We start from the raw sequence: 23,170 nt of genomic DNA, 5'->3' as shown, positions 1-23,170 counted from the left end.
CAAAGACTGTTTGAATGCATTTAGACTTGCCACAATTTGTTCATTAAAAACACAGAGATAAGGATGTACTTTGTAGAAAAATGCAAGTGAACTAAAATGGGAAATATTTCCCAGCAGTGATTAATAGCCCTTCACTCCCACTCTGCAAAGGAATAAAAATTATTGGTACCCTATTTACGTAACAGAAGAGGTATATTTCTTGTTCTCTTTGTTTCTTCATTGCTTAGATGGGGAATAAACATTAACAATAAGTCTATCAGCTTGATCTTCTAGAGTCAGCAATGGCGGCTTACCCAGTCACAGAGGTGGGCGGCTGTTGCGGCCCGTCGTGGGTCCCTCAACCCCCTATGGGAGCAATATCAGGGGGCTAGGCGGCTAGTCATGGGTATTCCCCTGGCCGGCCACTGTGGATTGTTGGCCTTGCCCACCACAGGCATGTTTTTAATCCTGGCCAATCCAGCAGGGCCATGTTTTAAGATTCTGGAAGCAGGGACTGCTAGAACACAGCTGCCCTGACATTCCAATCCAATCAAGGATGACATACTATGACAATATTTTACTTAGTTACAGAGCCATTTAAAATACAAGCTATCCAGATTCCTGGGAAAATAAAATGTTTTAACCTGACCATGCCCAAACGGTAATCCAGTGTGCACCAGCCCAGCCAACATTAACTAGATGGGGGTGTAAGATCTGTCTTCAGTGTTGTTGTGTGGCACCCAATTGGGCAGATGGCAGGACCTCTGCTGTAAAAGTTTTCAGGTTATGAAAAGGATTATCACATCCTTTTGTTTCTCACCATCATTTAGCATTAAGAGCTGTAAGAGACCCTGTGTAGGTAAAAATAAAATAAAAAATTAAATGGTGACATCGAGTACCTGGTAGTAGTCCTCTGTATATGGCTCTGGGCTGCATATGTTTTGGAAAACCACAAGTCTATTGTTTATTTATTTCAACATCTTCTCAAAGGAGCTCAAGGTGATGTACTACATTTTTCAATGTAGTATTGGAATGCTGCACAGTTTATTTCTGTAACACTTTAAAACATTTCCCCAGGAATCTTAGGTAAAAAGTTGCCCGGTTTAATTACTTTTTTAAAAAAACACACACAACCAAATGTTTTTATTTTTGTGGTGCAGGATTGACTACCTTTGTACTCATAAATTTTCAACATTTGTGACTTTGAGGCTTCAGAGATTATAACAATTTCCTATCTTAGCTTTACACTGCCTGAGAGGTCATAAACTAGTAGACCATAAAGTAAAAATGTCGGCTAAAGTTTCAGAGCACCCCCTCCCGATAACTTCATAAAGTTTTCTGAAACCTTTTAAAGCTTAAGCTCTGTTATTGCTTTTTTAAAATGTTCTTGACTTGAGTAGTCTTGTCTTGCTTGTCATGGTTTCCATTTTCGCAAAAAGCAACGACTATGATTTTTAGCTCATTTTAATACGTTTCCTTTTCAAATTAAGCATATTTCTGGAACATTTCCAGTTCTGTTCCACATGGAAGCAAGAACGTTTTCCTGATATTAGCAGCCACCTCTATATACTGTCACACACAAGATGGGATTATCTTACTTATCTTATGCATGTAGTATATGGTTCTTGAATTAATTGTGGGAAGAGTAAGTTACAAAATCTTGGCAGATGCTCCTTTCTTAGGTGATGTAAAGGGAAGCACTGACTTCAGAGAATGCTGGATGCTTGAAATCGTGTAACACATCTTTATAAGCAAGAGATTCACGTGCCAGCAAGAGTTCAAAAGTTTAATTTAGTGCTACATGAATGAGACTTTGCTGGGTGAGTCTTCCCTTCCGCTGGTGCAGCCTCAAGAAGATCATAAGCTTCTGCTTCTAGGGATGGAGAAGAAATTCAGTTCAACATGCATTTAAAGATGAATGCAACAAATTCACACTTTCTGAAAGCTGATCGAAAACACAAAAAGGAGGGAAATGAATTAATTGTAAATTATATATTTATTTGAAGTTAGTCATTTTATATCAAAAATAAGTGTTACAATCGGAACATCTGCCTTTGACTCGTAGGCATGGGAGAAACCACCAACCACCTGTCAAAAAATTATTTAGCTGAGATTCCTGCATTGCAGGGGGTTGGACTAGATGACCTTTGGGATCCTTTCCAACTCTACAATTCTGTGATTCTGTGATTAATCATTACTACCTTCATCCCCCTCGCCATGCATTGAAGAACTGTTTAGGTCGGAAGACAGGATAAGAAACATAATAATAAATGTTAATTGCTATCACCATCACCTCAATAAAACAGAGTTCAGTGGAATACCAAGTTTGATTATTGCAAATAAAATAAAATAAATTCCACCATCCTTTCTGGTCACATCCACACCATACATATAAAACATGTTTAATGTACATGGCTTTCCCCCAAAGAATGCTGGGAGCTGTAGTTTGTTAAGGCTCCTAGGAATTGTAGCTCTGTGAGGGTTAGACTACAGTTCCCAAGATTCTTTGGAGGACGCCATGAATGTTTTAAGTGGTATAAATGTACTTCAAATGTATGGGGTTTATGTCAGTGGAAATTTGCTCAGCATACACCTAACTGGATTATATTGCCAAGTACAGAAGGAGACCTGCACTGTTCTGCTAAGAAGACACTACAATAATATTCAGTGCCGTTTTATGTATCGCACTGAGAGTTGCTGTAATTGATTCTACTTCAATTATATATATTTTATTCCCAGGGAGTGGACTTTGCAGGATTTACAGGGCACATGTTTGTTGGGATTTGCCTCGTGCTTCTTGTCTCCATTCCTTTCCTAAGACTTCTCTACTGGAACAAAAAGCTTTACAACAAAGAGCCAAGTGAAATTGTTGGTGAGTTGGAGCTTCAGATTATATATTGGGGAAGGGGAATAGGTGCAATAACCAAACAAACTCATAACACCCTTGTGTTTTTAATCGTATGAAAATGGCTGTTGCCAAGTCCCTTTCCCTCTTTGTTATACTAATAGACCATTGTTTGTTTTCTTTAGCCCTCAAGCCATTATTTCCCCTTCTTACATCAGAGATTTGTTGCAGAGAGCACATGGTGCAAAGTGTATCAGATATAATGAATCAGGGTCTTGGGAATTGGACCTGTTCCAGTCTATTTTGTTAAATTTGTATAATGCTTAATAGAGTTCTAAGCAGTTTCTAAAATACAAAGCTAGTTATACGAACATTAAAATATGAACATTCAGAATTAATCCCACGTAGAATTCTTCCTGTCATAGGCTGCCTTGGTTATTGAATGGAAAAGCGGAACAGAAGTTCTGAAAATAAACACATAAAAATCTGTGTGTGGGTCTCTTCAACAACAACCAGATTGAAGAAGACTTCATAAAAGGCCATTAAGCCTTTTTAATATAAGGCTGAGAATCTCTAGCTGAGATTCTTTCATTGCAGGGAGTTGAGACTAGATGACTTTCGGGGTCCTTTCCAACTTAACAGAGTGGCTTATTATTATTATTATTATTAATAATAATAATTCCAACTCTAGGTTGTAGAAAACATCTTTTCCAATCAGTACCTTCAGATCTTTTCTAACTTAAAATTCTGGTTATTTCACTGCAAGTTTTAAAAAATGCATTTAATAGTAAATACCATTTTTTCCTGTGTATAAGACTAGGGTTTTCCCCTAAAAAGAATGTCAAAAATTAGGGGGCATCTTATACATGGGGCCATCTCCCCTCATTTTCTTAAATCTGAGTCCCCCAAAATAGGGGGCGTCTTATACATGGGGGTATCTTATAGATGGAAAAATATGGCAAACTTTAAAAGCTGGCAAATCCCTAGAGCCCAGTTCACACAATTGTAGATCTTTAAATACTGTACTGTACATTGAGTGAAACAAGGGGCCAATGATGCCCCTCCCCCACATATGAGGATGCAATATGTGATGTAGTTATATGTGCATACATCCGGCAAAAAATAATAGATTTCCGCAGTCCTCATAAACCTTTCATAAGGATTATGGGGATTAGTTGTACATACCCATTGATGGGTATATAATATGCACAGGATTTTAGTGATTGGGGGCCACTCTTCTTTAAGGTTTTCTTCTTAGAGGTTTTTCACTGCTTTAAGGTTTGTTTGTTTACAATTTTATGAAATAAACAATTTTTAAAAAAATAAATGGTATTGTAAAATGACTGGTAAAGGTAAAGGGACCCCTGACCGTTAGGTCCAGTTGCGGACAACTCTGGGGTTGTGGTGCTCATCTTGCTTTACTGGCCAAGGGAGCCGGCGCACAGCTTCCGGGTCATGTGGCCAGCATGACTAAACCACTTCTGGCGAACCAGAGCAGCACACGGAAACGCCGTTTACCTTCCCGCCGGAGTGGTACCTATTTATCTACTTGGACTTTGATGTGCTTTCAAACTGCTAGGTTGGCAGAAGCAGGGACCGAGCCTCGGGAACTCACCCCGTCGTGGGGATTCGAATTGCCAACCTTCTGATCGGCAAGTCCTAGGCTCTGTGGTTTAACCCACAGCGCCACCCGCATCCCTAAAATGACTGGTAAGGATGAGCAAATCTGCCAATTTTGGTTTCTCTCAGTTTCTTGTTTTCCCCCAACATTAAATTCAGTCCTCCACATTTCCACATCAGTATGCATTTTTAATAGAAAATTCCTCATGAAAACTCCTCATCATTTAGTGCGAATTTCTCTGAATATACACATTTTTGTATGTGATGTATTACAATATGCACATTTTTGCAAAGCAAATTTCCCTAATAGGGTGCATATTTGCATGTTAGATTTATTAATATATGGTTACTTTGGTATACAAATTTTTTGTACACTTGACTTGCAATTTGGCATTAACAGTGTGAATTTCAAAAGATGCCTGTGTTATTGTTTGTGTATTGTTTCAGAAAGCACAAATTTGACAGGCTTGCCTTTCAAAGCAAACTGAATTTAATTCCGTCTCCAGTGGCTAGCATAGATTTTGACACACATGCAGCCTTCATATCTGATTTTCCATATGCAAATTTTGCACTGGGGATCTGTACCCGAGTACAAGGCATTGTAAGAAATGACATTCATTTAATTGGTAATGAGACACAAGGCTAAAATCCCAAGGCATTTACTTGGAAGCAAGTCCCCCTGGAAACAAAGGGAGGGTTGAACTCTTCCTCAAGCTTGGGTTATTTATTGAAAAACAGAAGAGAAATGGAAGGACATGCTGTTGTTTAAAAATAGCATAATCATCCATACAAAAATGGTATATTTAACTAGCCAAAATTCTGCTGCCCTTGAAGAAACAAGCATATTCAGGCTCAAATTAGACTTGTCATCTGTGGTACTCTGCCGCCTACTATAGTCAGATTCAGCACTTCTCGTAATTAGCAAGCGATCTTCTTTTTTCCCTATAATCAGCAACAAGCTACATCATGATGGAGCCAATCAGTACCTGCTCAATAAAAGCAAATACTAAAGTACTAGTTCTATTAACATTTTCTGTAAAATGGGATGGGATAGGTGATCAAAGAACATTTCATTAAAAGGGAGCTGGGGCAATTTGGCTTCAGAGAAGTAACAGAATGTCTGCAAGATGTTTTAATGGGTCTTTTCGATCTCTAATTGCCGTGGTTTTGCGATAACCTTCAATAGATTGTTTGAAGCAGCTGTTTCAATCAGCTTGGTGTCTGCTGTGTTGCCCTCTGATTACCAATCAAACAAGCACTGAATGTATATATAAAGAACCAGTTTACTGTTCTCTGCTTCTTTGATTTCCTTCCTTGTCATATCCTTTTGAGTACTGCGTGTTGCTATTCAGCTGCTTAAATTAGAAAGGATTCACAAGACTGATCTTTCCCACTGTAATGAGACTACTTGCACTCTGTAGGGATGTTCATATGTATTGCAGACTTTTCTTTTTTAATTAACTGTTTATTGAAGGCTTTTCAAGTTTTGACAGAGTATAGAATCATAGAATCGTAGAGTTGGGAGGGACACCAAGGGTCTTTTGTACACTTGACTTGCAATTTGGCATTAACAGTGTGAGTTTCAAAAGATGCCTGTGTTATTGTTTGTGTATTGTTTCAAAAAGTGCAAATTTGAAAGGTTTGCCTTTCAGTGCAAACTGTGTTAGTGTGGTGTAGTGGTTAAGAGCGGTAGACCCGTAATCTGGGGAACCGGGTTCGCGTCTCTGCTCCTCCACATGCAGCTGCTGGGTGACTTTGGGCTAGTCACACTTCTCTGAAGTCTCTCAGAGTGCTTGTTGTGGGGGAGGAAGGGAAAGGAGAATGTTAGCCGCTTTGAGACTCATTCGGGTAGTGATAAAGTGGGATGTCAGATCCAAATCCAAACTCTTCTTCTAGTACAATCCCCTGCAATGCAGGAAGCTTAACTAACACATCAGATTGCCACCGAACCTCTGCTTAAAAACCTCCAAGGAAGGAGAGTCCACAACTTCCCAAGGGAGACCGTTCCACTGTCAAACAGCTCTTACGTCAGAAAGTTCTTCCTGGTGTTTAGTTGGAATCTCCTTTTTTGTAATTTGAAGCCATTGGTTCGAGTCCTACCCTCCAGAGAAGGAGAAAATAAGCTTCCATGTGACAGCCCTTGAGATATCTGAAGATAGATATCATATCTCCTCTCAGTCTCTTAGCCTCTTTTCCAGGCTAAGCATATCCAGCTCCTTCAACCATTCTTCATAAGGCTTGGTTTCCAGACCCTTGATCATCTTGGTTACCCTCCTCTGCACACGTTCCAGCTTGTCAACATCTTTCTTAAATTGCAGTGCCCAGAATTGGACACAGTATTCCAAGTGTGGTCTGACCAAGGCAGAATAGAATGGTACAATGGCTTCCCTTGATCTGGGCACAAGGCTTCTGTTGATGCAGCCTAGAATAGCATTAGATTTTTGTTTGTTTGTTGCTTCTTCTGCATCACATTGTTCACTTGTGTTAAGCTTGTGGCCCCTAAGACCCCCCAGTACTCCATGCTTGCCCCACCTTTGCAGCACGTTGGCTGCATTTCCACAGCTGCCTTTCCCCTCTTGTCCTAATCCAACAATTTCATTTATAGGGTTTTGTACCTGGTAGGCCACCTGCATGCAGATGGTCACTGGTTCAGTTCCTGGCATCTTCAGATAGGGCTAGAGCCCCACCACCAGTCAATATAGATCAGGGTGGGGAACATCCTTTGGCCAGTGGGCCAGATCCTTATCCCTGCTACCCCTTGTGCACAGAGAGGCCCACCTGTCAACCATCTGATGTAACAATGACACCAGGACTTCAAAGCACTACCCAAGACATGCCAAGAGCCCTGAGCATTGCTTTGAAGTGTTGCTGATCAGCAGGGTTGAAATCAGGGGTGAATTCAAGCCTGCTTTGTTCAGTAGATCTGATGCATAAATCAAGTTCCCCATGGGGAACGATGATGCAATTTACAATCGAATGAAACCAATACTTAACACAGCACCGAAAATACAGTTAAAAGCAGAGAGTAAGCATATATAGTACCTAATGGGACATGCTTCCTCAAGAACTGAGTCTGACAGAGCAGTGGTGCTGCCTCTGCATTAGATGTAGCAAAAAATCTATAAGGGGAAGCAACCTGCCACCTTGTGCAATGCCAGGTCTTGTGCCAACCCTGGTTCTTGTGCCAGGGATCAGTGTTTAAAGGGTGCTAGCATATACTTAATATACATGCAGGCATGTCTGGCTATAAATACAAATCAGGCATCGAGGTATTTTGGGAGCTGAAACAGGTGGAACTAAAAGAAACTAAAGGGACCTCTACTATTTCAAAACAGACAAATGATTGGTGGTGGTGGTGGTGAGAAGGGGGCCATGTTACAAGTTTGTATTGGCCCCTGAGAGATGATGATTGGGCACTGTTTGTGCTGCAGAACATATGGCAACTCTGTTGAAATTAATGAGCTTCAAATAAATGCTCTGATTTCCCCACTGAACGTTCTTGTTTGCTCAGCTGAAGGCTGCAGCTTTGCAATCATCTCGAAAACTGAGGATCTGGCACTACTGCAGTTCACAGTCTCTTTTAACTCTCTCTCCCCCCCCATCCTTCAGCTGCTTTAGTGAGCTGATAATGATGGGTACATCTCTTTTTCCTGTGATGTTTCCAAATTCCGCCAGGGATACATAGCCGCCTTTTGAAAAAAACCAACAACTTCTCTTTTGCAAGAGGACAACTGAGCAGCTTTAGAGATCCTTCAGATTTCATCCTAATTCTGTCATGGATGAAAAATAATTTGACAAGGTGGGACACGGGGAAATTCACTGGATAATAAGAGGGAACTGGCTTTACGCGAAGCCTGCCCTGTGCATCTAGGTTCTCTCAGATTCTTCCAGTGATGTAGAAGCTGCCCCCCTCACCTGCAAAATGATCCTTCTCCTAGCCCTGACAAGTATAGTGGAGAGTGTAGAAATTGTGAATCCGCTCTTTGTGTTTCTGGTGTAAACTTCTGAAGGAGAAATTTTAGATACCGAGAAAGGTCATACACATCAGCATGCCAGGACGATGTTAACTTTCTTCAGACACTGTGTGAAGAATGGGGGTCTGTGACACTAATCCAGGGATGGGGAAGCTGTGCCCTTCCCAATGTCACTGGGTTCCAGCTCTCATTATCCCTGACCGTTGGTCATGCTGGGCTGGGGTTGATGGGAGATGAAGTTCAAGATAGGCATTGGACAGGGACGCTGTGATTGTGTTCTGGATTGTAGATTCTGAAAAGAGAGTTGGACCAGAACAGTCTTTCCCAAAGTGGCCAACCCCCCCGGGGGGGGGCACTGGGATGATCCAAGGAGCAGTAGTAGCCTTGGATGCATTGAATAATAATAAGGGGGTGGTGGTGGAAGCATAAAGAAGAGAAGAAAATTTTGAAAAACCATTTGTACATGCATGGGTGTAGCCAAGGGGGGGGGGGCAGGGAGGGGCAGCTGCCCCCTCCCAATCAGTAAAAATACTTAGCTAACTGAGGTGCTGCCCTCCTAACAAAAATCCTGGCTACACCCATGTGTACATGTATCATCTGTTGTGTAATGACAGTCCCTGTGGAATGCCCTCCCATCAGATGTCAAAGAGATAAACAACTACCTGACATTTAGAACACATCGTAAGGCAGCCCTGTTCAGGGAAGTTTTTAATATTTAACGCTGTACTGTTTTTAACACTTGATTGGGAGCTGCCCAGAGTGGCTGGGGAAACTCAGCCAGATGGGCGGGGTATAAATAATTTATTATTATTATTATTATTATTATTATTATTATTGCCAGGATGGGCACCATTTTGGGATGGCAACACCTCCCCTGGACCCGGCAGTCATGCTGGAGGAAAGGGCTTTTTCTGGGCTTGAGTGAACCCCTTTTAGCTTCACCTGGGACTGGTAAGTGGATCACAGCTTGTCCACTTGGCCAATGGCAGGTGAGCTGTGGTTTTGGCCCCACCCCTGGGGCAGATCAGACTGATCCGGCAGGTTTTTAATCCCGGTGCCTAGTCCACCTCATTGTCTATTTTATAATTTCAAGCTTCAAGGTGTCTTCTTTACAACAACACCTTTCTTCACTACGTTGGAGGATGTAGGTAGAAATATAGAAACATAAAAGAATGGAAGTTTGTCACTGCATCTTTCTGTTTGCTTAAAGTAGATTTCCATGGGAGCGCTGATTAATTCCCCTCCCCCCAAAAAAGTGGGCGGAAGGCCAAATAAGTTTGGAACCTCTGGTCTAGAGGATCCCAGGTTCCTTCCAAGTCGATCACCCTGATTCTGTTCAACACATACATCCCTGTATTTGTGTTTCCACTATAATTAATTTCATTAATGTTATTTATATCCCAAAGAAATGTCAATATTAACAAGGTATAGTTACACTAAAAGCATTAAGTGAAATATCAATTTCTCAAGATATTACTGAAATGATTTTCGAACTCTCCTTCTGAGAGCAATTCCACACTTCAAAATAGGCTATTGGCTATTGTGTATATCAATTGCAGACAGCTGGTTGCATCAATCATTCTTTACCTGACCCCATCAGTTTTAATTGTGATTTTTAAAACAGAAAGAAAGAAAGAAAAATGTATATGTGCTTCTGAAATGAGTATAATGAATTGCGGAGAGATTTCTTTTTCTCTGGACAGTTGGCAAAGTGTAAGCTTATCCTTTAATGAAAAATGTTGGCTAACTTGATTTTGGAAATGCTGTTGACCTAGAAGCCTGACACTCTGAGTTACGGTGTCTTCGTAGGGAGTAAATGGAAATTGTTTTGATAGATTTCAAAGCTGATGCAATTTTCTCAGCAACAAATTACATTGTCAGGACTTTAGTTGAGTGAAGAGCAGTAATTTGTGATTTTGAACTTGCTCTTCTGACGATGTAAAAGGACATTAAATATACAATACTATTGTGAATAGAAGTGATTGGTAGGTAAATAGGTGCTGAAGCAGTCTGCTTTTTCTTTTATTCACAGATATTTCCTGGCTGAGGTACATATTCAGTGGCAATAGGGATTAGGTACATAATAGGCATGCCTTCAAACATGAATGGACAACAGATATTGTATTACTGATACTATACTGGAGTTTTATAAACCAAATAATGGAAAATTATGTATACAGTGGAACCTCGGTTGCCGAACGTAATCCGTTTTGGAAGACCGTTCGACTTCTGAAATGTTCGACAAACGAGGCGCAATTGCTGGCTGGCAATTGCAATGGAGAAACGTGCCTTGGAAGCCGTTCAATTTCTGAGGCCCGTTCGAAAACGGAAGCATTCACTTCCGGGTGGTCGGCATTCAACTTCTGAAGCGTTCGGCGACTGAGGTTCCACTGTAGTGCATTAAGTTAGGGATGGGGAACCAACCATATGTTGTCAAAGTCCAGCTCCCATTATTCCTGACTATAGAACATGTTAGCTGAGGCAGATGAGAGTTGGAGTCCCACAGCATCCTCAGTCTTGAATGAAAGTGCTGCGCACAACTATATGGGAGACTATGGGGAAAGGCTGGCAGCAGTTACAATTCTTTGTAATGTCCCCCCTTTCCTCATTACAAACATTTAATCCCCAAAAGTCTAGAAATGTGACATATTGCTAGATTTGGCCATGGTAAACCCAGAGTCCCCACAGACATCCTTTTTATTGTGTTTTCATGATGATGCTATTGGAGCGGTTATATGTGATCTTGCTTCCAAATGCTGTTTGTGCAGGAGAAGTTTTGAAGCAGTCACACCTCTTGATTCCCAATCAGTGTTTATCTCATACCTTCCTGCTGAAATCCTGTAGCTTAGTTTAGAATACTGGAATTGTACCTCAGAAGGTCCATGTCTATACATTGCAGGGGTTGGATTTTGAAACAGGTGTTTCCTTTTCAGCAGGCAGATTTATATGAGAAGAGCTGCATGTGTGTGCTAAACCATTTTTACAGGTCAAAACCAGTGTCCTGAATTGTGCCGAACTGGAAACCAGCACTGCTTGCTTTGTAATAATAGTGGGTGTATTGATTCAGGAGACAAGCTGCAACTCCTTTTTTCCAGCTAGTTGGTAATAATTCCATCATATTGAGGATTTTATTTTTAAAAATTCCATTCCTGCAATATGTGGAAAACACATTGAAGGGCGTCATGCCAGACAAGTTAATATGATAAGGGTACCTTGAAGGCAGAAAGCTTGAAAAATCACTGGCAGAATATATACAGACTGTTTATAAAATACCTTATCTATCACAGCTTCTAACATAAAGATAATTAGCCACATTTTTTTTTTTTAATAAAAAAGGATCCATTTATGTTTTGGGTAGTTTTGCTGATTCTAACAGTGCAATACTATACATGTCTATTCAGAAGTTAGCTTCACTGAGTTCAGTGAGACTTAGTATTTTTCGCTCTATAAGACGCACCAGACCACAAGACGCACCTAGTTTTTGGAGGAGGAAAACAAAAAAAAATTCTGAATCTCAGAAGCCAGAACAGCAAGAGGGATTGCTGTGCAGTGAAAGCTTCTGGGATAGCTGCGCAGAATGCATTAGCCCCATAAGACGCACACACATTTCTCCTTACTTTTTAGGAGGGAAAAAGTGAGTCTTATAGAGCAAAAAATACGGTACTTTCAGATAATTGGACAGCACCTTAAAAAAGTCATAGCTGAGGCAATTTTTTTTAAAAAAATCACACAACCCAAGTCTAATGCTTATATGCGACCTTATTATATTGACAATGGCATTATATTTGATTAACCAAGGATAGATCTGTGTTAGACTAAACTGCACATTAATCTTTTATACATTGGAATGATCAGGTGCTGGGAGAAAGACGGGGATTTAAATGTTGAATAAGATTTCGGAGTCTCAGTGCTCTCTTGATAAAGTAATTACACAAGTTGACATAGCTAAGAATAATGGTTCCATGAATATTTAACCTATCTGAGATTATGAATTAAGTATACCTATGAGCAAAATGCCTGTCAGAGCATATTAGTGCTGAAAATGCTCTAAACCAGCTTCAAAATTTTCCTAGATGTACATTTGAATATCTGTACATGCGATCCCTTGAAATGGACCCCAGTGTTTGGCAACTGAGTGCAGAACACCCTTATAAAATGGTTTATAGACACAGTGGGGAAAGGCAGCCTTTGCCCTTCTCCTTTGTCTGAAAGGTGCTGTGAAGCTCTAGGCAATCAACTAGTCTATACTGGATGAACTGGTCTCTGCCTTACCACTTGATATCTAACTCCAAAGCCTTGGTTGTGTATAGAAAGTGAGAGTGAGCCTAACCACTTTTCCGTGGCCTTACTGACATATATTATTGATATAATAATAATAATAAATTTATTTATATCCCGCTCTCCCCAGCCGAAGCTGGGCTCAGAGCGGCTAACAACAGTAAAATAATACAGCATTCTAAAACCAATTCATTATAAAATCAGTTCAAATCAAATTAATAACAGTTTGCGTTCACACGGGGAAGTAAGAAGGAAAGACACAAGGGCTGGGTGAATTCAGCCACATTTTTTAAACTTAACATAAGGTCTGCAGAAGGGAACTTGGGTGCAGGATAGTAAATTGCACATAACAAACTGGACGAGCTAACCCTATCAAGGGGAAGAGGCAATGTGCCATCTACCACTTCCTCTAAGACCAACCCTTTCAGGTGAGTAGGAAGGTCTTACTGCTTCACCCCTCCTCTGCTGAGTGCAACTCTGGATCTGACCCCTGATCAATCTGTCAATGAATAATGTTAGCCACTATACAATTTTGTTTCAGAAGCTTCACTTTTTGACCCAGGATACTGTGTGTGCGCGTGCAATCAGCTATTTTGCTGTGATTTAATATGTCGTGTCTTCACTTTCAGCTAAATAATTATATTCCTGCCCCCTTTAGAGCTGAAACATGAAATCCACGTTTGGAGACTGACAGCACAGAGGATTAACCCTGCCAGCAGAGAAGAAACAGCTGTAAAGTGCCTCCTAATGCAAAAAGTTCTTACTCTGGAGATTTTGCTGAGGAAAAAGCTGAAAACATTCCACAGGTAGGTCCATGACACTTAACGCGACATTTTACAAAAGGTCACTGAGCTCATGGGAGGTCATGCGTAGCAACCTGGTTTAGACATGCAATATCTTTCATATAAGAAAAAGTAAGTCACAGCCTCCCCTTCCTCTGTTTTCTCCTTTGCCAAAGATTAGATTGTAATTTCCCCCAGGGAGGAGACCTGTCCCCTTGTACTTTGTGAAGTGCCATGCACGTTGACAGCACTAAACACATAAAGTATCATTATTAAGTGATAATGGTGATGATAAAAATCATTACCATGCTTTGATTATTTTTTATAATTGGTTGCAAATTGGCAACATTACCACTTTTAAGCAAATCTCATTTCTCTTATGCTTTGCTTGTATAACTTATGAATACACAGATTTTCCAAGACCAGCTTAAGTCTCCATTGAGGGCTCCCTCTCTCTCTTTGGAAGAAAACAGATGCAGTTAACAGATCCTGGAAACGTCACATTACAACACCCTTTGTAACAAAATGATCTAGGGCTGAGCACTAATAAAGAGACTCAGATTAATTTCGATATGATTTTGCTTAAGTGGGTACAGAATTGGAACTGCCATACTACAAGAGCTCTCCCATCCGTATGAAGCTCTCTGTGGATTTTTATTTCAGACAAATCTCACAAGAAGATAAAAACTGGGAAACAAATATCCAGGAGCTCCAAAAAAAGGTAATGTATTGCTTTCATACCATTGCAAAACATTGCCCACCATATTCTATTACATTCATTTTATTATAACACTGTGTGCCTTTCAGTGCACAAATTGCTCTGCAGTCCATAACTTCCAAACAACTGGTTTTATGTAGTTTAGGTTGGACTTCATGTATGAAGCCAGATAGGAACATAAATCTTCTGTTTGAAAAACTACCATGATCCTCTGCTTTCAGTATCGCAATATAGAAATAAAAATGTGAACTTTTGACTTGTTCCTTACAGAAAAAGCAAATGTCACAGAACAAAGATGACTTGGAACAGTAATTAAACTACCTTGGTTTGATAAAGGGATCCTCCAGACTATCAGTATTTTCCTGGAGGGATGCAAGTGCATACCTAGGTTGATTGATGTGCCTGGGTGAAACAAATCCACTATTTAAAAAAAGGAAAATGACTTTTTATGGTTTGGAAAGTAATGCAAGAGGCAAATGCAGCCGGCTTATATCTGCAAGTGATGGACTGAAGACTTCAGTATGCTGGTCTGCTGCTTCAGCTCCACCCACCCACCTGCCCCTGATCAGGAAGTTCAGATATTTGGTTTAGGCTGGCTATCTTGCCATGCACAGCAGTTGACCAGGGATGGATATAATAGCTGGCTGCAAGTATAGTCTTTCACCCGCCAGAGGGGACTAGGGGAAACCCTGTGACGGGCCACAACTGCCGGTCCAGGTTCTCCTCCTCCCCCTCCTCCTCCTCTTCCTCCTCCTTCTGCGATCACTTGTAGCCGAGTAAGATTGCCTTCCATAAACATGGTCTTAACAATGAGTCCGTAAGTGACTGTGGAGGCCAATTCTGGACCCACACGTCCTTCCACAGTGGGGACATTGATTCCTGGGTGGGTGTGGATTTGCCAAGCGTGCCTTCCTCTTAGCATGTTTCTCCCTTGCGTTCTGAGTTTGAGTGTCTTCAAAGTCCATGACACCTTTGGTAAAGGCTGTTCTACAACTGGAGCGCTCTCAGGCCAGTGTTTCCCAGTTGTCAGTGTTTATACCACATTTTTAAAGATTTGCCTTGAGTCAGTCTTTAAACCTCTTTTGTTGACCACCAGCATTACGCTTTCCATTTTTAAGTTCGGAATAGAGTAGTTGCTTTGGAAGACGATAATCAGGCATCCGCACAACATGACCAGTCCAACGAAGTTGATGTTGAAGAATCATTGCTTCAAGACTGGTGATCTTTGCTTCATCCAGTACACTGATATTAGTTTGCAATATTAGTTTGCTGATTGTTGTATAACCTCTCCACAAACTAATCAGAATAAATGTTCAATGAAGAGTGGACATCATATGGCATGTACACAGCCCAAGTCTACACTGTACACTGCTCAGGTGTAGGATAGCCATATGTGAGTTTGTGAGTTTCACACTGTTTCCTAGACAAGAAGTTGGAAACTGTAATGAGTGAAGTGATCCTGAGAATGGGATGAAATAGTAAGGGCTATAAAGAAACAGGAAAAGACTGATGCTAGGAACAGAGCCCGCTGGGTCACACAATCCGAGCCTATCAAGGTATCAAGTATTTATGTTGGAAATTGCATTCCTGCCTTACTGCTCCCATTACAAGGAGAAAGAAATTTAATAAACACGTTTACTTCCAGGCCCTGTAACTGATAAGACATAAAGCTTCCTTTTATTTGTGTAACTTAAGACGAAACTGCACCTTAGGGTCGCTGCATCTGCCTCTATACTGTTCCTTAGACTGTAAACAGAGTTGTTCTGAAAAACGTGTTAACATTTGTGGAAACAAGACACAGTTCCTTTCTAAATTTAAGATATTGTTTCACACCTCAGGCATTTCCTCTCTCACTTTAATGGATTAGACCGTATTGTTGTTAAAAACTGTATTTCAAATAATATATATTTAAAGCATGCTGATAATATCTGAAGGGTGCTTCTTCTTGTTGATACGGTTTCTGTATTTTCTGCTTTCCTACAGCACAGAATAACAGACAAGGTGCTTCTCATCAAATGCCTGACTGTTTTGGGAGTTGTTATCCTCATGTTCTTTCTCAATTCGTTTGTTCCAGGGATTCACCTGGATCTTGGTAAGCTCAGCTCCTCTTATTTCATTGATGGGAATAGAAAAAGCTGTATTTGAACATGGAATGTTTCATGCAGCTTTTTGCAGAGGTCTATCTTTACCATGCAGTCTAAAGGCCTGTACAGATATTTCATTTTTTGGAACAACAATGGCATATTTGTAACTCTGCACTCATGATGGCTTCCCTCCAGATACCTCCCCTTTTGTTGCTGGGAACTCAGAAAGCACGCAACTGAAGATTGCTCGTGAAATGCAAACCCCTTCCCAACACTGCCATGTTGCTCCTTTAAAAGAGACACCCCCCCCAAAAGAGAGAGAGGGGCATTGGGAAAATTGGTAGAATCTGCAGTTCTATGAATGCTTAACCTGAATGTAAACCCTGTTAATTAGTGTGACTTCCACAGTAACATGCAATAGCGCTGGGTTTCAGGCATTTATATAGAATTTTAGAAGGCTTAAAGTGCTTCATGTACTAGATGCTTCATAGTAGATCGGGGAATGCATTGCCCAGTGTAATTTCTGTCTTCTAAAAATGGCAGGGGAGTGAATACCCTATCCTTTCCCTATATGCTGCAGAGCCAAATCCAGGCTGCTATTAGCTGAAGTGTGGAAAACAAGCAGATTGAATAGTTGTCTGTATGTTTCCCTCTCTGTAGCTAATAGTAGCTTAGGGAGAAGGATTTGGATCGGGGCCATGGCACAGGATGGATGGATGGGCTTAGACTCATCTCCCTATACAAGGGATCCAAGGGAGCTTCTGCAACTGCTTTTAGCAGAAGAACATTATATTGAGAGACACAAGTCTTTGGTCTGTTTTTCCTGGAAATCTTTCCAATGGAAAAGATTGTGGCCATCATGCCCCATGAAACAATACAGCCTATGTGGGAACTGATTCTTATTATACAGCAGCATAGTAGGTAACAAAAGTATATGAAACTAATGGAAAACAAATATCCTGATATGCTGTATAGCTGTGTATTTCTCTAATTCTCTTATCTATAGCGATAGGCACTTTGAGTAAAGACCTTCATTTAATACCAACTTTCTACACAGTGCCTTCATTATCTTGCTTTTACATGGCTCGGACTGTTAATTTTTTTATTGCTTACAGGAACTGAGGGGATAATCAAACTTTGATCAAATATTTTCTTTTAGTACAGCCAATGCAACAAATCATTTGAATTTCAGAAGAAGCGGTTTAATGGCCTGAGAAGTACATGGGTGCCTGGGGAAACAGTGAAATGGAGGAGCCTGGAAAAGAATCATAATCTTGTTCAGGATTGGTGCCTTCCTCCAAAAGAAGTTCTGTGCACTTAGAAATATCTATGGGGTGTTTTTTGTTTGCTTGTTTTGCATGGGTAGGAAATCTCAGGCCAGGCAACAAATGTGAAGCTCAAGGCCTCTCTATCTGGAACTCACCCTAGGCAACAACCTCTCCCCAGGCCAGAGCCCTCCCAGGCTGACTGAAATGTGCCATTGAACTCCAATAATGCCTCTTGCTTGTGCCTGGAAGGAGTACAGAAGGTTTTTGTGTGTGAATGTGTACTACCCTACTGTATAAAGGTAAAACATACATTTGTTGCTCCACCCAATTTGGTCTGTAGAACCTACCCACCGCTGCCACATGCCCCTTGGCAGATAGCCCAGAAGGGAATGTGATATTCAGGCTGAAGAAGGTTCCTTACCCCTGCTCTAACAGAATGGTCATTTTTGCTCTGTCAAGTAGGTAATCAAGCCTGTAAGAATGTCGCAGGCCTTTGAGTTGCCTCACTCAATGCTCTTGTTAAACCACTGGGTGCTGTTGCACAAGGGTAAAACAGTCTAAACATGTTCTGCAGTTTGATCTGTTAGAAAGACCTATTTCTCATTATTTTGGCAGGTGCCCTGGACATTCTTAAACATTCTTAAACAAGCACAGCTTGGGGGGGGGGAGGATGGGACACATACCCTAAGGTTCATGACATTCCTTTTTGAAATACAGATTTCTGGTTTCTGTGTGCTAAGTTGGGCTATTTCAGATTTCCTAGCTGAATCTCAGCTGTTTATAAATGTTTGCTTCAAATATAAAATCAGATGTCACGGCCCTGAAATCCAAACCAGAGAAGAACCGAAATCCTCATTGATCTTTCCTGTTAGGTTGTCTCCTAAAATGGAGCTTTGTATTTTGAAAATGGAAGCCACAGATACAAAGGTCACTATTGGGTAGGCTCATCATAGAAGTCTCTCATAGTATTGATGGATGTTGACCTAGCAGAGAACTGGATGGGAGGCTACAATAGCTTAGTTAAGGTGCATCTCCCTCCCAAATGGTTGATTAACATGGTGAGTATTCCCTGTGAAAATATCTCACAGCATTCTGGGTGTTCTGGGCAATTTTGGTTATTCATAAATGGATATCTGGTGTTAAGTCTGAACCAGCTGTGCAGTGACATGAGAGTATTGCTTCTGGTGCCACTAGATCTGGTCAGCACAATTTGTCACCCATCATGCTAAATGCAGTCCACTGGGGCTTGATAAGACCTGCTGAGATCTCTGCCTGTCTTTGACTGTAAAAATAAGGAGGATGTGAATGACTTGTTATGTCTGACAAGCTACTCTTAGCTTGCTGCGTTGTGCGGACCGAATCTAGATCATATGGATTGTCCCAGTTTCTCATTTTATTTGGCTGGTGCTGGGTTACTGAAAGTGACATGTTAACACATATCCCTTCCAGCTTGCAAACCGCCTACAGTCATTTTATCTTTGGCGTTTGAAGTGTAATTTTAGGTCTGAACCATAACTCATACACATCATTAGAAATCTCTTCATCTCAGATGGCATACAACTAAATGTGTGGTCTTCACGGTTTAAAAGCATTTTGTCTGATATAACTTGCAGTGATAAGAAAGTTATTTCTATAGTGTTTGATCTGTGGTGGTTTGAGCTGGAGGTTTTGCACATGCAAATCATCGTGTACATAAATTAAGTGATGGGCGTCCACATCTAAACTTATTGACAGTGGAAACAGAAAGGCATTTTTAAACCTATTATATGGGTTGTGCTGGAAGACAGTGTCAATGCAACTCTAGGCGTGTTTACTCAGAAGTAAGCCCCACTGTGTTAAATAGGGTTTACTCTTAAAAAATTACAGTCTCAGAATTGTGGACTTGACATTCAGGTGGTAGAATGACATGAATGATGGGGGAAAGTAGGAATTCTTGAGGAATTTGCTCTTTGTGAATTCTGAAGGTAACATGTTGACTACCATTGATGTACATAAGCACGTGTTTATAAACTGCCATTGGAACCTTTCTTATTTGGGTTGCATTTTAAATATGTGCCTTCAGCACTGCAATATGTCTTTATTTTACTTAATCTGACATCCAATTCTTCAGCAAAATGTATTATTGCCATAGCATTCAACTAGAATTGCATTGTACCACTCAGATTAGAAGGCCCCCTGTTTTATTGTTATTCCTTTCTGTAAACCGATTGGTATATTTATCGACTAATTTGCATAATATATAAGAATTTTGGGGAGGGGGAATACACCAGTTAAATTAACCACCCTAATTGCAAAGGGCAGCAACAGAACCCCCTCAGGCAGCACTCCCAGTTCCTTAAACAAATGACATTGAAATGCATTATGTAAATTGCCAGGGAAATTGCATCTTAAAACACAAACAAATGACACCTGAGGAAGTGGCAGGATTTGCACATGTAATTCCTCTTTATTTCTCTGTCCCTTGATGCTTAGGTAGTCATGCAGGATTGCTGGCTTTAGCAGTAACTTCCATGGTTAAATGAATGAACATAACAGGCTGGTAGCTGAGTAGCCATGTGTGACCCTTGCCTGGAGTACTGTCTAGCAGTGATAAAATGTTTACATTACTCTGGGGTGTCTCATACGCCCAAACTGAAATTACTTCTGAAGTTTTAAAATGTGGTGTAGCGAGAGCTGTAGCAGTGCTTGTCTTGCTTAAAATTAGCTCCTTGCTGGAATCCATATTTTGTGATACTGTTCGTTACTTGCATTGAGTTGCTTGTAAGATAGAGTAGGAGTATACTGTTTATTATTATTATAATAAAAAATCTGCTTGTGGCTGTGAATTCTCACCAGAAGCAGCACATAGGTGATTGGGGACAACTGCTCCTCTCCTTGCTGTGGGGAGAAATCCTGCAGCACTTTCCACATTTTTTTCCAGGTTCCCTGAAAAAGGTGGAAGAACCAGGATTGGTGCCTACTCTCCCCCTCATACCACAGGGTGTCAGGAACAGAACAAAAATCAAATGGAGGACCCAGGACCTCACTGCAAGCCCTGTCATGGATGGGGACCGGGTAGAGTCAGGACACCCTGGTGGAAAACCTGAGACTACAATCCATGAGACTTGCAGAAGAGGGCGCCTGATGCCTCCTGACTAAACTCTTCTCCCTAGTTTTGCTACCCCTTACAGCTCAATAGTAGAGATAGGAATATAGGGAACTGCCTTCTACTAAATAAAACCTGAACTTGGGACCTTCTACATGCAGAGTAGATCCCCCTCTGCTGAACTATGGCCCATCATCAAATGGAAACAAGTCTGAGCTGAAGATTGGTGGCATGATAACTTCGCAGCATCATCCATCCAATTTCAGAGTCCTTCTTGGAAGGAGGCTGGAGAAACCCAGCCAGATGGGCGGGGGGCAGTTGTTGTTGTTGTTGTTGTTGTTGTCATCTTAAGTTTGGTGAGAATCAAGATCTCAGTAAGGCACAAGGATGGTGTGGCAGCCAGACTGATTTCAAAACGGCCATTGTGACTTGGAAGCTGCTGGTGCTATAATCAGGTCCTGGTTTTTAGTTCTAATAACCTCCTGGACAGCATCCCTTAAGTTTGGGCCTTAGCCCTGTAGGCTTCTGACTCTTGATAATCCAGTTGGTGCTGCTGGACAGCTCCGCTTCAGTTGTAAAAATAAATAAATGAAAAAACTTCCTGGCTCAGCTGATCTGCTTCCCTTGCCTAGATTGTAAGACTGAAACAGATCATGGAAATGAGGGAGCATATTTCTCTTTTTTAAAGCACCTGTGCAGAGTAAAAATATTGCTATCATTCTCGTTTTCTGCCTTCTGGCAGATTCAAACAACAACTTTGATGACTTAATTGTGTGTATGCGCACACACGCACGCAAACACGATAAGACCATTAAGGTTGTGATTTGAACCTGCATGTTACATGATTCTTTGATATAAACCAGGCCTCTGGTTTAGAGTTTTGTGTAGCAGAATTGTGTTCTCTGGAACTGGGATGGGAGCCATTAAGTTTAGATGAACCATATTGCTAAATATGCAGTAGAGTTAATGTGGCAGCTGATCTGGTCGTTACCATCTGGTCTAAGAGGAAGGTGGCGGGGTTGTGTGGGTGGGAGCAAGAGCCAGAGCATTCATGTTACCCTCTTACTCCCTGAGCTATGTGAGGTTTTGTTGTACTGCCACAGGCTGAGCCAATGTTGTGACTGCTGTCTCCACATGACAAACTCAGGCTGGATCAGATTTTGTTGCACTTGCTCTAACATGCTCAGGCTCAGCTGAGTGCAGAAATCCAATCTGTGATGAATTCGGCTCAAACTGGACATGATGCTAAATGTGTCATTGGCAACCATCTCAGATTTAATATGTACATAAAATTAATAACACATATGGGAGGCAATTTTCATTGGGTATGCAGCACATAGAAAGGGGAGTTTTACCCCTCTCCTCCCCAGTCAACAACAACAACAACAACAACAAAATTCCCTAGCAAGAATCTTCAAAGAACAAGATAATCTATGTATAAAAAAATAAGAAAAAGGCACCATACTGGTGAAATGGGAACAGACCTACCAGGCAATCTGCTGAGGTAGATTTTCTTCTCTCTTTTTGCTTTTTAATCTTTTATGTTCGACATCATAACTGGTTTTCTCATTACCTTTTTCATGCGATAAGTTGATTGAGAAGTGTTGAGACTGTAAAAATGAAATTACGTGAAATAATTGATTTTAGAAAGTAAACAAAGAAATTCCCCAGTGCTCAAAAGAACAGCTTTCTCTTATCACATGGCATGAAAACAGGATTTGTTTTCATTCAGGGGAAAATACAAAATGTTGCTCAAGTGAGCCACAAAGTAACTGCCCAGCTATATGAATGATTTTGAGACATTGACCTATCTCTGTGTGCTTGTGCTGGCAAACGAAGGATGCAAATGCAACACTGGGCATTTCCAGATCGTTAGGTTACTGTGCTGAGGCCTACAGAATCACTGGGTGATCAATGGCGGCATGGGGCCTAATTGTGGCAGCTGGCCAACCCATCTGGTAGTTTCCCTTTAGACTTGGCCAGAGTATAGCAAGCAAAGAAGCTATGGAACAGTGGTTCCCACATCACACAAATAACACACAAATCAGGACCTCAGTCTGAATCATAGGGCAAATGTAATGGGAAATCATGCTGTTCCAGTATCCTTGGAACATCTAGTCCAGCAGTCACTTAACCTTATATCCTGCTGACTTGAAGCATTCCCACAATGGTGGTTCTGAGGAAAAGCTCAGTTAATGATGCCAGGACATGAGATCCATCAGATACACATTACAAATGTGAAGGAGAGAAGTCATTGTTAGGCTGTTTACAGTGACAGGCCTCTGCTTCCTGTAACGAGTAGTTCTGCCCTAAGTTTTTGTTCTTACTGGAACTCTTCATGAGTTTGCTCAAAAGATCTGCTGTGTACCAATATGAGCTTTAGAACCGTATTAAGCCCCGTGCACTTAATACCATCACTGTTCTCGCAAGCAGAAGCAATTACCATTTACAGTGAAGTGCTCATTATTGCAAGCACAATGAGGCAAAAATGGCAGTCACGATGGAGCAGGGTTAACGATCATTACACTGTTCTACAC

At 41.0% G+C, this 23,170-nt stretch overlaps 1 protein-coding gene across 2 annotated transcripts in view; it reads left to right on the top strand.

Annotated features, from left to right (window-relative positions):
* Positions 1 to 23,170, top strand: part of OCA2 (OCA2 melanosomal transmembrane protein) — a 143,146-nt gene that overhangs the window by 69,771 nt on the left and 50,205 nt on the right. For both annotated transcript variants that reach the window (XM_081907554.1, XM_081907553.1), the window contains exons 15-18: positions 2,719 to 2,851; positions 13,355 to 13,502; positions 14,142 to 14,199; positions 16,180 to 16,288. In XM_081907554.1, coding sequence (XP_081763680.1) covers positions 2,719 to 2,851; positions 13,355 to 13,502; positions 14,142 to 14,199; positions 16,180 to 16,288 — 448 coding nt within the window. The remainder of the gene's footprint in view (positions 1 to 2,718; positions 2,852 to 13,354; positions 13,503 to 14,141; positions 14,200 to 16,179; positions 16,289 to 23,170) is intronic.

The sequence above is a fragment of the Podarcis melisellensis genome, assembly GCF_964234715.1.
Source record: "Podarcis melisellensis genome assembly, chromosome: 4".
Taxonomy (NCBI): Eukaryota; Metazoa; Chordata; class Lepidosauria; order Squamata; family Lacertidae; genus Podarcis; species Podarcis melisellensis.
Note: the sequence above shows the minus strand (reverse complement) of the source record. Positions and strands in the feature narration are given on the sequence as shown.